The sequence below is a fragment of the Triticum urartu genome, chromosome 7 (genome assembly GCF_003073215.2).
Source record: "Triticum urartu cultivar G1812 chromosome 7, Tu2.1, whole genome shotgun sequence".
In the NCBI taxonomy this organism is placed as follows: Eukaryota; Viridiplantae; Streptophyta; class Magnoliopsida; order Poales; family Poaceae; genus Triticum; species Triticum urartu.
In genome coordinates this window covers 111,821,980-111,839,364 of record NC_053028.1, presented here as the reverse complement: position 1 = coordinate 111,839,364, position 17,385 = coordinate 111,821,980, and the positions used below count along the sequence as shown (strand labels likewise).

The following is a 17,385-nucleotide window of genomic DNA, read 5'->3' as shown; positions in this document are numbered from 1 at the left end:
ACTACGCCGGTGTTAATGGATTCGCCTAATCCGCGCCGAATTAATGGATTAGGGTTTAGTACGTGTGGGCCCGCCCTCCTCCTCATGCGGCGTACACCGCCCATGTACAGGCGTACAGCGGGCCGTACGGACACGCGCCTCGCTACGCCGCGGTACGCCTCCCCCACCTGAATTTCCCATCCTACCCCTACTCACTTATTCTCATGAAAGGGTATCTTTTAATCTGGATCGTTAATGTGTTCAGGGGAGGTTGTACCAAAGAAGAAGTGATCCGCGTTATGATTGGTGCCAATTACATACATAAGGCAGGCTGTGGCAACTACTATGCATCAGATCTTCGTCTCAGTTTGCCTCTCCTGAGCAGAGCAGAGCAGAGGACGGTGTGGAGAAGCGGAGACAGTGGTGGAACCACCGGGTGTGCCGTGGCACACCCAGAAAATCTGGGATTTTTTTTTATATATAGAAATTTTGGCTGTTGACTATTGAGCCCAGGCGGCCAGGCCCACCTCATCTTCTCGGGCTCCACTGTGAGCGAGCGAGAGAGAGGCACAGGCGCAGGCGCACGACCGCATCTCGCTCGGCCGCCGCCGCCGCTCCCCGCCTCCGCCCAGTCGCTCCCCGCTCGCGCTCGGCCACCGCCGCTGGGCTCTCGCGCGTGGCGGCCGCCGCTGGAGCTCCTTCGGTCCTTCCCGTCGCGGCCATCGACCGTCGCGCCTCCCCTGCCGAGGCGCCGTCGAGCCGACCCGGACCAGACGGCCGCCGCCGCTCCGGTCTCCGGAGGATCTGCTCCCGCCTCCCGACGCTCTCCGCTCCTCCGGACCTTCCCGCTCCACCGCTCCCTGCCCCGGTCGTGGCCTCGTGGGTGAGTTTTGACGGCGGCCTCCCCTACAGCTCTGAACATATGCTCAATTTTTGTCTGAACAACAAGCATAGTGCGCTCTGAACAACAAGCATACTAGCATAGTGCGCTCGGCGGCCTCCCCTACAGCTCTCTCAAATTGAATCTTGCATATATAGCAAACTGATGCTTGATTGCTTCTGCTCTGAACATATGCTTGTTGAAAATCTTATATAGCAAACTGATGCTTGCTTCTGCTCTAAAGTCTGAACATATGCTTGCTGAAAATCATATGTTTGCAAACTGATGTATTTCGGATGCTGCTCTGAAACATATGCTTGTTATTGCTCTGAATCGTATGCATACAAACTGATGCTTTTCTGAAACAAATGTATGTTTGAAAACTGGGACGTGTGCCATTTTTTGTTCTGTTGTCTTGCTGTCTTGCTGACATTATGTTCTAATTGTAGAACTGAAGATGAAGAGGAATGGGGACATTAAGTCTTTTTTCCGGAATTATGAGGCAAAAACAAGAAAGGTTGCAGCCGAAGAGCAACCTGAACCTGATATTGATCCACCTCCAGTCCATTCAGATGCAGAGATTGGCATTGATATTGATCCACCTCCAGTCTATTCCGATGCAGAGATTGACATTGATATTGATGATGAAGCGCCATGGCAACCATCACCCCAACATCCACATGCAAGGTCCTATAATATTCAAAGGCTTCCACCTGATCCAGGGGAAAGGATTCCTATTTCAGATTATGATGTTAATGATCAAGACGAAGTTCGGAGACGGTACATTGCAAAGAATGCAGTCCAACCATATGCACACAACTTTGAAGTCAAGAAAATGTATGGTAAAAATCGACACTTCAACTTTGTTTGGTTTGAGAACTACAAATGGCTAGAATATAGTGTCAAATATGAGGCTGCATTTTGCTTTGTGTGTTATTTGTTCAAAGGCAAATCGAATGGGGGGCCTAAGGGTGATGCATTTGTTAAAGGTGGTTGGAAAAATTGGTATAAGCCTGATGCATTAGACAAACATGAGGGTGGTATTAACAGCATTCACAACAAAGCTCAAGAGAAGTACAATTTATTTGTGGCACCCCAACCATCAATTGATAACATTATGGTGAGGGTTCTCATTTTAAAACCATTATGCACATTGTTAGCATGTATTCCACAATCCTTGAAGTACTTGATGCTATTGGAAAAGATCCTTCACAAAAACGTGAGTGGACAAGAATACGTGGAGTTGCTCAAGCCATTGAATCATTTGACTTTGTTTTCAATCTTCACTTGATGCTTGTTATTCTTGGCTATACAAATGAGTTGTCCAAATCTTTGCAAAAGAGAGATCAAGATATTGTTAATGCAATGGCACTTGTTAGTTTGGCAAAGAGTAGAATGCAGCACTTGAGGTCTCATGGTTGGGAAGAATTTCTTGCAAAGCTAACCTTATTTTGCAACAAACATGACATTCAAGTTCCTTTGTGGGAGGATACTTATGAGCATTATGGAAGATCACGTCGGTATTATGAAGTACAAACAAATGATGATCGTTATAGAAGAGAGGTATATCTTGGTGTCATTGACCAAACCATTCAAGAGCTTGACAATCGGTTTGATGAGGTTAATACGGAGTTGCTTATTTGCATGTCGGCTTTGAATCCAATCAACTCATTTGCTTCTTATGATGCACTCAAGGTAATGAGACTTGCTGAATTCTATCCCATGGACATGTCAAGCACAGATTTGATAAGGCTAGAATTTCAACTTACTACTTTCATTGATGATATGAGACAAGATGATAGGTTTAGAAATGCAAGTAATATTGGTGAGCTCTCTATTATGCTTGTTGCAACAAAGAAGCATGTTCTTTATGATTTGGTCTACTTACTCATCAAATTGATATTGATTTTACCGGTGGCGACGGCGAGTGTTGAAAGAGTATTTTCAGCAATGAATCTAGTGAAAAGTAAGTTGAGGACTACTATGAGTGATGATCGCTTGAATGATTGCTTGGTGACATTTATTGAACGAGATGTGTTCATGAAAGTAAGTGAGGATGACATAGTTGATGCTTTCATGGCAATGCAAAAACGTAGAGTTACCTAGTGATGTAATTTTCTACTTGTGCTTCTTTTGTGTAAGACTATTCGTATTGTAATTTCGCATATTTGAGATATATTTTGTGAACTAAATTGTTGTGAAATTTGAATTGAGCTATTCATGTTATTATTTTGCCATATTTTGTCTGACACTTGGATTAGTAGAATTTTTTTTTAGAGTGTGCACACCCTTCATTTCATTGCTGGGTACGCCACTGAGCGGAGACTCATCACTTCCAGCGAAGCAGTTAGTATGCAGACGTTCGATGAAGATCTGACAGCAGGAGCGAAGCTGGAGTTGGCGCGAAGCGTTTTTCTTCAGAAACGGAACAGTAAAATGGTCCATATCTTGAGGTTGCTGCCATGGCGCCACCCCGTCCCTGAGCTATAAGTGTGTGGAGGCACTCTCGCAGCTTGGTCTATAAGTGTTGGATCCGTAGCTACAAGCTAGGGTTGACTGTGATTGTCAACCAAGCTATCTTGAGGGGGAGGCAGCTTCTCCATCCGCCATTAGTGATCAGAAGGAGAAACATTGTCTTTCACGCCCCAAATCGAGTTGACCTGACGCGGGCTCAAAGCTCAAGCTACAGCCAAATGTTCAGAGTCCAGAAAACAGAGCAAAACCAGAGGAAGCTATTACAGGCAAATATTCAGACTTCAGAAGGCAGAGCAAAGCAGAGCAGAGCAGAGCTACAGGAAAGCACAATTGCAGTCTGTATCAGTTCTGATTGTCCACTGCCTTTTGCCTTCACAAAGATGAAGTCACTGGAGCATCGAGTTTGCAATGCATGCCCTGCGCCCACGAGATAGACCGAATTAACGGCATCATCGTCAAGGGATCTCCTCCTCTAGGTAAGCCTCACAACCAGGCACGAGAACAACAAGAGGGACAAGTAGCAACATGTTACTGATCGCCTGAAATGACAGGAGGAAGCCAGAAACATGTATGCAGAATATATCTGTAGTACAACTAAGATGGCAGCAGCACAGGATTATGTATCCAATCAAACTATATGGTAAATTCGCAAATTACTATCTACTACTCCCTCCGTTCCAAAATAGATGATCCAACTTTATACTAACTTTGTACTAAGGTTAGTATAATGTTGGGTCATCTATTTTGAAATGGAGGGACTATTTAACAAAGACAAAAAGCACTCATGACAGTATAGCATTTATTGCCTCATCAGCCAAACACAAATCAAACTCAGTTTACATTTGGTTCATCAATCTCTCTCACACACACCACGCAAGGTTTACAAATCTTGGCTGATGCACAGCCCGGCACAAGCAACCATTTAATTACAAAGGACCCAGCTTGATCGATCATGAACACCACCTACACCAAGCTGGAGCTTAACAAACCAAGCAAACAAGCAATCCAGTGTTGCTAGCTTGACACACCAATAAATACACAATAAAGAGTTTTTCATGCACAATGAATAATTTTTCATGCGTGATGAACATTTTTTAGATACACCATGCACATTTTTAAAATAAATGTTGAACATTTATTAATACACAGTCAATCTTTTATACGTACATGATGAGCATTTTATAATACACCTTGAATATTTATAAAATACATGATTAATATTTATGAATTAGTATGAACCCTTTTTAAGCACACGATGACATTTTTAAAAGACGCATTGAATTTTTTTTTCACATACACATTGTTTTTTTTTGATATATTATGAACATTTTTACATACAATGTTATATATTTTGAAAATCACGGATAACTGTTTTTAAATTACACACACATATTTTACATTCATGGAATTTTTTTGGGCATACGAGAACATTTTTTGTAAACTACAAGAATACATACTTTTAATTTGATAACTTTGTTGTTGTACAAAAATAATTTCCCAAAAGGACATCAACATTTTTTTATTCGTGAATACTTTTCGAAATACATGGATATTTGTTTTTGACAGAGTACAATCGAAGTTCCTCACATACACGAGCATACACTCACCTCAATAAACGCACACACATCCACCCTGCCCCTATGAGCACTTTCGAGAGACTGCGTCGATTCATCATCTTGAGATTGATGAAGTCGCCATGGATGCCTTTGTACTTGACGGAAATGTCTTCCTCCATTGAACATACATTGTCAAAAGGCCTGAAATAAATTAGAAAAACGCGAGCACTAGTGTTCAAGTCTGAGATTTGAACTCTGATGGGCCGAGGATATCACTATCCTCCTAACCATACAACCACAAATTGGTTTGCACATGATTATTTTATTTTTAAAACAGGTGATATTTGTGTTATTTACCCCGAAAAAATATATAAAATCAAAACAAAATGTAATAAAAGAAGAAGAGTAGACTAGCGACTCCCCCCGCTGCCGCCGCCCTCGGCTGCTTTGCCCCGGTCTCCCACGCCCGCTGTTACAGAGGCGAGAAGCGGAGGCGGATATGGGAGGAGGTGGAGGGCAGAGGCGAGAAGCGAAGGCGGATGTGGGAGGAGGGAGGGCAGAGGCGAGAAGCAGAGGCAGAGGTGGGAGGAGGGAGGGCAGAGCCGAGAAGCGGAGGAGGAGGTGGGAGGAGGTGGAGGGCAGAGGCGTTGGTGGAGGGCAGAGCCGAGAAGCGGAGGAGGAGGTGGAGGGTAGAGGCGTTGGTGGAGGGCAGAGCCGAGAAACGGAGGAGTTGGGAGGAGGTGGAGGGCAGGGGTGAGAAAGTGGAGGCGGAGGTGGGGGGCGGGAGGTATGAGATGATCTGGGAGGGATTCAAACTAAGAGTTATTACATCATTTGTGTGCCTTTTCACCTGGTCGGAAAAAATCTTCAGCATCATATATTTCGACATGGAGGGAGTATATGGATATTTTATTTTTAAGACACCGTGATTTTTGTGTAATTTACATCAAAAATATATTTATTATAATATCTTTTTTAAGTTTGAAATATATACTATATATTAATCTCTCCCTAATTATATATATACTAGCAAAAAGGCCCGTGCGTTGCAACGGGTGAAAATCAATATCAAACATCCCTTTCCTTTTCGTACCTTATCCTCTTCCCCGCGCTTGTCTGAGATAGTTGTGATGTCTATGAGATCACAATGCACCCAAATGTGATCAATCTCAAGATGATGAGCTGATCCACAACATATAACACACTGTCTATGTAGGCTAGCATTAACTGACAAGCTCATGTGGAATCAGTTATCATACACGAACATCATTAATAGCTAATGAATAACATATGACAAGGTTAAAAATATCACCCTAAGGCCGGCTCCAATGCAAGAGCGTTTAAAATCTTGAGCAAATTACCATGCACAATCATACAGCCCTAGCAACTACATTGTGTATACTTTTTTTAGTGTTCGACTCTAGGTTATGTGTCAAGGCCGAAAGTAGCCGGGACGATGCAAAAGCTGCCAGGATTTTATTCCTAGCGCCCGCATTGTACGTGCCCTAACCAAGTTTTAGGTGACAAAAAACACTTTTAGTTTTTTAAAAAAATGAGATGTTTTTTCTAACTCTTCTTGATCATCTACTCCCTCCGTTTGGAATTACTTCTCGCGGAAATGAATGTATCTAGACGTATTTTAGTTCTAGATACATCCATTTCCGAGACAAGTAATTTCGAACGGAGGGAGTACATCCATATGGCAGAGGGCCTCCCAAAGCTCACAAGCAAAAGAGCAATTGCGGCGAGGCAACTTTCATTGTGGACATTTTATTGTGGAGATGAAGAAGCTCCTCGATCTGCATGGGTTGGTTCCATTCAAAATTGAGTGTAATAAAAATAAAGTTGCTCAGCTAATATTGATTGCTAGATAGCACCGCTAGTTGGTTGCGCCAGTTTCAACCAGCGTATCTAAGTTTGTATTAGCATCCCACGAATAAATTTGTTTCATATATGGAAGGCCTAATCCCCCGTTTACTTAGGAAATTAACATGATGATTATGTCACCCCATCTACAACGTGCAAGCATTGTTGCACGTATTATGCGGAGCGCATGTAGCGTGTATTGAAATCTCTCTTAATTTCCCCCGTTTAATTGCCCACCATATTTCTTGGAAATCCTTTTATTATGTAGCACGCATGCAAGCGTCAATAGTACTGAAGAAGCTCACAAGCAAAAGAGCAATTGCGGCGAGGCAACTTTCATTGTGGACATTTTATTGTGGAGATGAAGAAGCTCCTCGATCTGCATGGGTTGGTTCCATTCAAAATTGAGTGTAATAAAAATAAAGTTGCTCAGCTAATATTGATTGCTAGATAGCACCGCTAGTTGGTTGCGCCAGTTTCAACCAGCGTATCTAAGTTTGTATTAGCATCCCACGAATAAATTTGTTTCATATATGGAAGGCCTAATCCCCCGTTTACTTAGGAAATTAACATGATGATTATGTCACCCCATCTACAACGTGCAAGCATTGTTGCACGTATTATGCGGAGCGCATGTAGCGTGTATTGAAATCTCTCTTAATTTCCCCCGTTTAATTGCCCACCATATTTCTTGGAAATCCTTTTATTATGTAGCACGCATGCAAGCGTCAATAGTACTGAAGAAGCTCACAAGCAAAAGAGCAATTGCGGCGAGGCAACTTTCATTGTGGACATTTTATTGTGGAGATGAAGAAGCTCCTCGATCTGCATGGGTTGGTTCCATTCAAAATTGAGTGTAATAAAAATAAAGTTGCTCAGCTAATATTGATTGCTAGATAGCACCGCTAGTTGGTTGCGCCAGTTTCAACCAGCGTATCTAAGTTTGTATTAGCATCCCACGAATAAATTTGTTTCATATATGGAAGGCCTAATCCCCCGTTTACTTAGGAAATTAACATGATGATTATGTCACCCCATCTACAACGTGCAAGCATTGTTGCACGTATTATGCGGAGCGCATGTAGCGTGTATTGAAATCTCTCTTAATTTCCCCCGTTTAATTGCCCACCATATTTCTTGGAAATCCTTTTATTATGTAGCACGCATGCAAGCGTCAATAGTACTGATTCCTTTTTGCCCCCATCCGATGGCCCACAATTCCTTTCCTTTCTTTCTCGAGAATCCTTAGTTCCTTCAAATATTTCTTCCGTACACAATCCCCCGTTTACTTAGGAAATTAACATGATGATTATGTCACCCCATCTACAACGTGCAAGCATTGTTGCACGTATTATGCGGAGCGCATGTAGCGTGTATTGAAATCTCTCTTAATTTCCCCCGTTTAATTGCCCACCATATTTCTTGGAAATCCTTTTATTATGTAGCACGCATGCAAGCGTCAATAGTACTGATTCCTTTTTGCCCCCATCCGATGGCCCACAATTCCTTTCCTTTCTTTCTCGAGAATCCTTAGTTCCTTCAAATATTTCTTCCGTACACAATCCATCCTTTCCTTTTCTCGAGAATCCTTTCCTTCTTTTTTGGGCATCAAACTCCTCACCCTCCGATCACCAATTTTCGAGCCGGCTTATTAAGGTGATTGATGATAGGTAATTTGAACACGTATATAAGTTGATGGTTGTGCCTTTCAGAGGGCGAGGTGGTACTATTTGATAAGAATACTAACCGCAACCAATTAATGTAGGTTGGCCTAGTTCAGTTGGCTGGCATCCATCCTATGCGGTGGAAGGTCGCGAGTTCGATCATGCCGCATGTTTTTTTTCCTTCCTGTGTTACCTTTTTTTTTCCTTCCCGTGTTACCCTGAAGCTGGGCCTTTTTCCTTCCCTTGTTACCCTGAAGCTGGGCCAACGAGCCAGCCTGCAGGCCCAAGTCGGTAGGAACGCCTGCAGGCCCTCAGTCGAGTAGATAATATTGCAGAGCCAAAATTTAGTACCACCTTGAATATGTTTTAAATTCAAATTAAAAGCGTAAAATCACGGGAAGAAAGCGTATTGTGACGGTGAACCCACGGAGTCAATCCGTGCTTTATTATTAAGGATAGGCTCCGTGGGTTCACCGTCACAATACACTTTCTTCCCGTGATTTTAGCTTTCAATTTGAATTTAAAACATATACATGAGGTGGTACTAAAACCGTTTTGTTCGCGGGTGACAATTGTTTCCGAACGTAGTGATGTTGGGCTGGTATTGGTTCGCTTCTGTTTAGGGCCTCCGCCCGGGCCACGATACTGTCACTGCTGGGACTCCTCCCCCGTTCTGGTTTTCTTGGTTGGTTTCCAACTTTTTTTCACGTGTAGGTCATGTGTATAAGCTACGGAATCCTCGATTAGCCACGCTGACTTACAACTCTCGCTAATAAAAACAGAGCCAACGATATCGACTCAATCCGTCTCCAGGTTTGATGCAAGAAACCCTAAACTTAGCGACATCGTTGCCAAAGACGGGAGCAACATCCGTGCCGTCTGCCGTGATCGAAGTTGAAGCAACTGCGGCAATGGGAACAAGCTGCACAGCTATGGTGGCAACGGCAACATCAGCGACAAGAACAATCTCACGGGAGTAGGGCTACCTTCACGTAGGGCGCGGCCCCGCGTCGCTAACCGTGATGGGCGCCGGCATCATTCTTCTCGCCACCCGCGTCGTCGTCGTTGGGGCTGCTCTAACCGTGGTGGGCGCCGCCGCGCCGGCATCATTCTTCTCGCCACCCCGCGTCGTGGTCGTTGGGGCTGCTCTAACCGTGGTGGGCACCTCCGCGCTGGCATCATTCTCCTCGCCACCATTGTTGCGACCAGTGTCGTCGGTGCATGTGTTGCAGCCTTGCAGGCCGCTGTCGTGGATGGTTGGCTGCTGGAGGTTATGATCGGGGGAGACAACGAGCAGAAGGAGATTGGGAAAGAGAGGGCGGAGGAGAAGACAACGAGATCATAATCGATCGCAGAGATTGTGTGGCACGTCCGGTGTGTCGCGAGCCCGCGTCTACGAGTGGCCGTCGTCAAGTGCGTACTTGAGGAATACAGAGAGGGAAGGCGATCAGCTAACATGGTGCCGGAGTTCCTCCAAGATTTCGTTTTGCACACTTAGGACGGCCATAGCACTAGGCAGATTTCCCTTTTTCAAAAAATAGCACTAGGCAGATGCGGCACCAAATCATAGTCCTAGACTCCTAATGCACCTTCTAGCACATATAGGCGGTGCTTCTTAAGTACGTACTAATTCTGATTTGTATGGATAGTCTTCTCCTACACACAACTAGAGAACTGATAGGTTATTTCCTTTCCTAGCATGGCCTGCACCGCACTGCTTGCAGCAGTGGTGCCAAAAATTACTGCCCATACGTACTCATGTGCCAATTAATTCTCTAGGTGTCGTTGCTTCCTGGTACGTACTTAGTCTCATCATGTTTTGTTTGATATATGTTGGTGATTTTCCCAATGGATTTCCTAATAGTAGAGAGCATGCAGACTAGGATCTTTGTCAGGCCACCTCAAGGTTGCCGGCAGCAGCTACAAGTGTCCAGAAAAACTCTGCTATCCTCGAGTGCCACTTATTAGTGTAAACTACTAATGTTTTCTTACTATATTTTTGAGCATTTGTGTTCCAGACAATTATTCTTAGTCATGATATGCTGACATGAAGTTCCTCTTCTAGGACAAGCATGGGGGTGTGCCTTATTGCATAGTTGAAACAAGAGATGTATAATATTCCCTTTCTTTTTACAGTATTGACAGACAGTTCTTCACATTAAGTTGTCATTTGGTTTCACAAGTTTTTACACTAATTCAGTCTCATTGTTTTAGTAGGTTTTCCAAAAACATGTTACCCTGCTCCTCCCGTCCATAAATATCCCTCAAGGGTATCATGTTTGTTTTTTAGTTATCCAATTAATATTGTCTAGACTCACTGAAGCCTGTATTTTTCTGTCCTAAGGGGTATTGTTCCATTGATTCTTTTTGTTGGATTCGGCTGTAGTTCTCAGTCTTTGGCTCTTTGCAGACGGTGATCAATATTACAAGTGATTACATTTTCTTAATCGTATTTGTCATGATTATTTCCTTTCTTACTAGATTACTGTTGGTATACTTATGATTTCCTTCATGCATGCATCAACATTATCATAGTTCCCAGTAGAAGTTGATTGAAAGGTTTCTAATACACAATATTCACTAGCAAGTTCATCGATGGACTGCCCACCTAAGCTATATAGCAGAGGGTTTGCGTAATGCATGACATCTTTAATCTTATGGTTACTTCAGTAATAGTAAAGAATAGTCCTATATTTGCAACCAACTTTCCCTCCATGATACAATAGTCCAGTTTGTACATTTTTATTTTTACACAAGTCTTACCGGTTGACGGACTCTTTGCTTATTCTGAAAGTCGGAAGTCACATATAAAATGGTCTCCCTCAATTGTAACCCAAACCGAATCGCAAGTTCTTGTGCACGAATTGCACCGCCTCAAGCATCCATCTCATTAACTTCGCGAGAACTTTGCCTGTCTATGCTCCACCCATGGTACGCCGTTTATGCGCCTAAAAGTGTTGAATGACATAATCCATTCATTCATTATGTCGGCTCATCGAGGAGCTTGAGCAGAAGCATAGGGAGGCCCTCCAAGCCCAGGCAGTGGAGCATGCCGGAAAGCTCAAAGAGGCCCTCGATGTCATCAATGCCGCTGACACCGCCAGGGTGACATTGGAATCCAAGGTGGAGGAACTTGAAGACGATGCGATGTTTTTTTTTCTTTCTCAATTTTAATATCACTCTTTATGCATTCATGGTCGTGTGTGTGTATGTGTGTGTGTGTGTGTGTGTGGCCTGTGGGCTGGGGGGGGGGGGGCACATGTCAAACGGCGGTGATGTTCTTATTAGATGCTGCCCCGCACGTTGTTGCGGAAATATTTTGGAAGATATTTTAATGTGATTAGTTGTAAAATGTTTGAAGTAATAATATAAAAAGCTAAAACTAAAAATGCATAAAATTTATTATGTTTGATTACTATATAGTTGTAAAATGTTTATTAAATATATATAGGATAATAGAATGAAAATTCTCATGTATGTTTGCATGTACAGATGGGTCGGCAACAAAAAAGGGATTACAAGTTTACGAAACAACAAGTCAATGCAGGATGCGATTGATCACATTCCTCGAATAGGTGGACAACATGATAGCGATGGTGGTGAAGAGAAGTGGCATAAAGGACGAGCCGCTTGGGGCGTGCGAGGATCTATTTCCCGATCTGGTCTTCCTTGAGGCTGTGATGTTGGTGTCAAGGGAAGCATGGCTGCGTTGATGCAGTCGGTTTGCTCCTACTGTTGACGACAATGTTAACAAAAGAGCACCAATCATTGTAAACTCTTTATTTTCTAACCGGCCATCTTATCTTTGAAGTGGGCAAGTATAAAATATGAATTCATATTAAGACAATGAAGAATTTAACGGACTGAGAGATATAGCTCAATATTTCCCCACGACGGATAAACTCCTCAATATCACGTGAACTTTGAGATTTACTTTATACCCGTTGCAACGTACGAGCTCTTTTGCTAGTACTAGCAAAAGAGCCCGTGCGATGCTACGGGATGGAGGGGCAGTGGTTGGAGAGAGGGTGGTGCACGGAAGACTTCTGTCTAGTGCATTTTTTCGACTTTGAAGCACGTTCTTCAAGAGTTTAGTTACTAATTCAAAGGATTTTTGAAGTAAGAGCACACATCATGTTTTTCATCTGACTTCAATATGATGTTGTAGATTAGACCGTCAATATACAGTGACAACACATATCTCACCAGTAGATTAACCATCGTCCTGATGATAAAAAAATTATAATCTTAACACTTATGTTGAGTTACTGGTATCACCCAATAAAAATGTCCTATATTTCGCCTAGTGTCCAAGCATGTTGTGTGTGTGGTAACCATGAAGTCCTTGTCATATAGATGTATAACTTCCTATTCCGTCACGATATATGCAGGATTCTACATCGTAATTGAATCTTTGCTTAGTGTGGTGCGCCTCAATTCACGGTTAATTGTAATTTGCTCTATTCTAGCTTTCTTTTGTTCTGATTGCTTAAATAAATATGCAATTACTTATAAATAAATCTAATTACGCTGGACATAAGCATCAAAATATATGTGTTGTTTGCATGCTAGAGCATCATGTTTATTCCTTGAAGCAATTTAGATTACAGAAAAATGATATTAAAGCAAGAGCATTGTTATATACATCATGTTTTCCGTCTAAGTTCACAACGACATTGTAGATCAGTCTGTCAATGCCTAGTCACGAAGCATACCACACCAGCAAATTAACCATTGCACTAACATCAGCCAATAAAAATGTCGTATATGCAACACTTCTAAAGTAATTTTACCTGGATGAAATTGTTCTTGTTTCTCCATAGCATCAATATTTGTGTCAAAATGATGTATAAGGTGGTTGCCGCATTCCTCCGATGTAAATCCAATTTCAAAAAGAAAAAGAAAAAATGTATAAACAAACCTGGCAAGTGTGTGCATGTGGATTCGGAGGAGAAAATGCACAGCAAAAATCAAGCGATTTGATAGGTAAAACCGTAAAAGAGCGTGTCCCTCGTTATTTGTTCTTTCTTTAATCTACCGAGCTAATCTAATCCCTATTCGGTGAGTGCTCTGTGTCCAGCCCGCTCGGGTGTGCAAGTAAACTTATTCGTTTGTAAACAACGATTCCACGAGTCGTCTCGCGCGGGCGGTCCGTGTCGTCTGACACCATAAGCACCGCTGTCTTCTTGTCTCTTCCTTCTTCCCACATTCCTGATTCCCTTTCCTCTCCTCTCTCCTATTCTCTTCCCTTCTCTCTGTCCAGCACTCCAGTCCCTCAACGGCCACCGCTGCTTCAAGGCCTCCCCCGCAGATGTGGATCGAGGCCACTACCGAGTCTCCCTCGAGCGCCTCCTTCTTCCTCCCCCTTATCATTTTTCGTCTCTTCATCCTTTCCATGCCTTTGAGTTCCTTTTTTTCCCTTGGCCATGACGAGCAGGGAAGCCTCGCCACTGCCGCCGCCACCAGCACCACGGACGTCGTCACACCATCGCCGCCTCTGAGTTCGTCGGCCGCCGGCGCCCGTCCTCCTGTACGACCGGCGCAGCGCCACTCTCTGCCTCAAACCAGGACTCCTCTTTGCATTCGTTTTTAATCTCATCTCTGCATCACCTCGAATATGTTTTAAATTCAAACTGAAAGCGCAAAATCGCGGGAAGAAATGTATTGTGACGGTGTGCTTTATTATTAGATATATATATATACGATTGAGTCTTCGAGTTTACCGTCGTAGCCTTTTTTCAAAAAAAAAACCTTTTGCTTTTCAGTATTTGAACCCGCAATCCCTCTTTTACTGGATGTCAAAAAACATTTCGTTTAAAAAAAAAGACCCACGCCTCTTATCCAGATGTATCCGCTTCCTTTTTCCAGCTGCGGCGGAGCGGAAGAAGAGGGGCGGGCCGGGCAGGAGAAGTTGAGGGGTGGCGCCCTTGCCGGCGGACGGCTACAGCCGCGGCGGGGAGGCGAGGCCCTATGCGTCGGACGCGCGCGCTCGCCCGGAGTTAACGCCGACGCAGCGGCCGTCCATGGCGGAGTTATTTACCAGCAACCACCACATTATGGGTTAGGGTAACAAATCGGTACCACAATTGAGGCAGGGCACACAAAACCACCAACAATGGGGCTAATCTGTAATGCGGAGCACTGACGCTGCGTTTTAGCCCAGAAAACAGCGAATCCGACAGGTGGGTCCCGCCTGTCGGGCTGACGTGGCGCTTGTTGACGGACGCCGTTAGACGGCGAGAGACGGCCGTTTCGGCACGCCCGTTCAAGTGGCCCGTACCGGTCGGTGTTCGAACCAGACCAGCCATTTCCTCACTCTCTCTGTCCTCTCTCTCGACCCCGACCACCGCCGGCGCCGCCACTGTCGACTCGCCGCCTTTCGCCGCTCCGCCATGGTTTCTTGGAGCGACCAGTCCTCGAGCTCTTCTTCGGACGGCGAAGAATTCACTAGCCAGGTATGCGTGTTTGCCTCTCGCCTCCCCCACGGATTAGGGTTCATCCCGCTAGGGTTAGGGTTCATCATTTGGGGATTTTTTACCAGGCCGCTGATTTGTGCAATTTGTGTGCTGGTTAGCTTCCTAGGACTATCTCTTGCTATGAATGGAGTGGCATTGCTCACGACCTCTCGTCTCGTTGTCTGCATCAAGCACCTTGCGTCAGGCTTGTTGCATTTGAATCTGTGGACACAGGCAGACGTTTTCTTGCGTGTGCTGAGGAGAAGGTATGTTGCTTCTGTTGCTTCTGTTGATGTAATAGTTGTTGCCCATAATCTATGCATATACAATCTTATAGATGGAAAAAATTATATATGCTTTTATAATTGGTTCTGCCCATAATTTGTGCATACAATTTTGACAATATATCTATTAATTAAGAGTGATGTAATATTTGATTTAGGCACCAATTGATGCATAGAATATAATTCAGTGGATAGAACTAAACTAAAATTCAGTGGATATAACTGAACTACAATTCAGTGGATAGAACAAAGTAGAGAGTGTACAGAGTATTATAGAATTTGTGCACATTTCATACAATTTCTTATTGAGAACATATTTATTTAATTGTAGGTAGAACTAAAGTGCAATTATCTGGAGTGGATAGACCCAGAGTGGTCAGTGGCTATGCAGTTCACCCTCACTGAATTGTGGAGCATGTATAACAAAGAAATCGATGACAGGCTGAAAGAAAATGTTGAGCTTGGTGAAAGAAATTACAAACTAGTTGGAGAAAAGAGGAAGATGGAGGAAGATCTGAGGTTTTTCAAACTGGACTTTGCAAAAATGGTTGCTGACAAGGAGGATGCTATCACAGAGCTGGGCAATGTTAGGTTGGTTCTAAGTGATCTCAAAGAGGAGATGGAGAAGAAGAAGCTGGCAGACCATGGTTGTACCAATCTTCATCAGGTACTTAGGGCAAAGGCAGAGAAAGAGAGGGACCAGCTAGTGGCAGAGAGAGACCAAGTTGTGACAGAGAGGGACCAACTAAAACAAGAGAAGAAAAAACTGGAGTACATGATTGCAGATCTGCTCAAACAGAAACATGGGTACAAGGACAAGATCAAGAAGTTGAAGGACATATGTGATGATTTTTAAGTATGTATTGTGGTGTGGTTTAGGGTAGCACTGTAGTTGATATGAATGTGCTCTTATGCACTTCCAAAGCTGTGATGCTTTATGTATCTTTATGTCCAATACTTGTGTTGTGTACTCCGAAGACTTGTGTTGTGTACTCCCAAGAACTAATTAATGTTCTACTTATTATCAATGTATCCTTGGATCAATGGCCTACTTATTAATGTATTTTGTTTGTATCAAATGAAATGTTTGTAGTTGTCCATACTATTTGCACAGAACATATATTGCACAGATCTTTTTTGCTCAAAATTTATTTTGCACACAACATATATTTGCACAAAACATATATTGCACAGATCTTTTTTGCTCAAAATTTATTTTGCACAGAACATATATTGCAAAGATCTTTTTTGCTCAAAATTTATTTTGCACACAACATATATTTGCACAGAACATATATTGCACAGATCTTTTTTGCTCAAAATTTATTTTGCACACAACATATATTTGCACAGAACATATATTGCACAGATCTTTTTTGCTCAAAATTTATTTTACACACAACATATATTTGCACAGAACATCTATTTGCATAGAATTTTAACAGCAGGAGATAAACATAGGTAACTTCAAAGTGCCATACATAGGTTCACAACTCCATACATAGGTTTTAACAAACATAGGTTCTGAGTGCCATACATAGGTTCATAATGTCATAAATAAAGTGATGTAATGCCTGATTTAGCACACAAGAGGTGTATTTTTGCACGATGATATATGGATAAGGGATTTTTTTTATGCTCAGAAGGTATTTTGCACACATATTAGGATCTGCCCGAACATATATTGCCAGATCTTTGCATCAAATTTTTTCTGCACACAATATGTGCACGACGAATATTTTGCGAGAGGAAGATTTTGTTTTGCTCCAAATTGTTTTTGCAGCACAAATTGTGTTCTCTAGAATGATATGGCCACTGCTTTTTTGATGCCAGGAATGATATTTGGGATCGCTCAATATATTTGAGACGAGATATTTGTATAGATTTTATATAGGATAAACATAGTGACTTAAAGGCCATATATAAGGTTTCTTATACATAGTTTTAAAAATTCCATAGTCTGAGTGCGGTAATTCATGAGTATATGTCATAACTAAGTGATGTATATGCGATGATGTGGCACAACTTATTAGCGTTGAACTTCAAATTTGAGGGGGGGTTTAGTTTTGGGGCATAGAAGTCCCTCCTTGCCTCTTGCTCCCTTTACTTGTTCTTTGGAGCGTGAGGCTGGTCTAGTAAGTAGTTATGCAGGAATTCTGTCTTGGAGGGTTGAAATTTGGCAGACCGCTCCACAGAAAGTGGGAAGGATCTTGCCTATCCGACAGC

At 42.9% G+C, this 17,385-nt stretch overlaps 1 protein-coding gene across 1 annotated transcript; it reads left to right on the top strand.

Annotated features, from left to right (window-relative positions):
- Nucleotides 1-535: 535 nt before the first annotated feature.
- LOC125520957 lies at nucleotides 536-3,113 on the top strand. The gene is made up of 2 exons (XM_048685995.1): nucleotides 536-862; nucleotides 1,309-3,113. The coding sequence occupies exon 2, from the start codon at nucleotides 1,317-1,319 to the stop codon at nucleotides 2,148-2,150; it is 834 nt and encodes a 277-aa protein (XP_048541952.1). The 5' UTR covers nucleotides 536-862; nucleotides 1,309-1,316; the 3' UTR covers nucleotides 2,151-3,113.
- The last annotated feature ends 14,272 nt before the right edge of the window (nucleotides 3,114-17,385 follow it).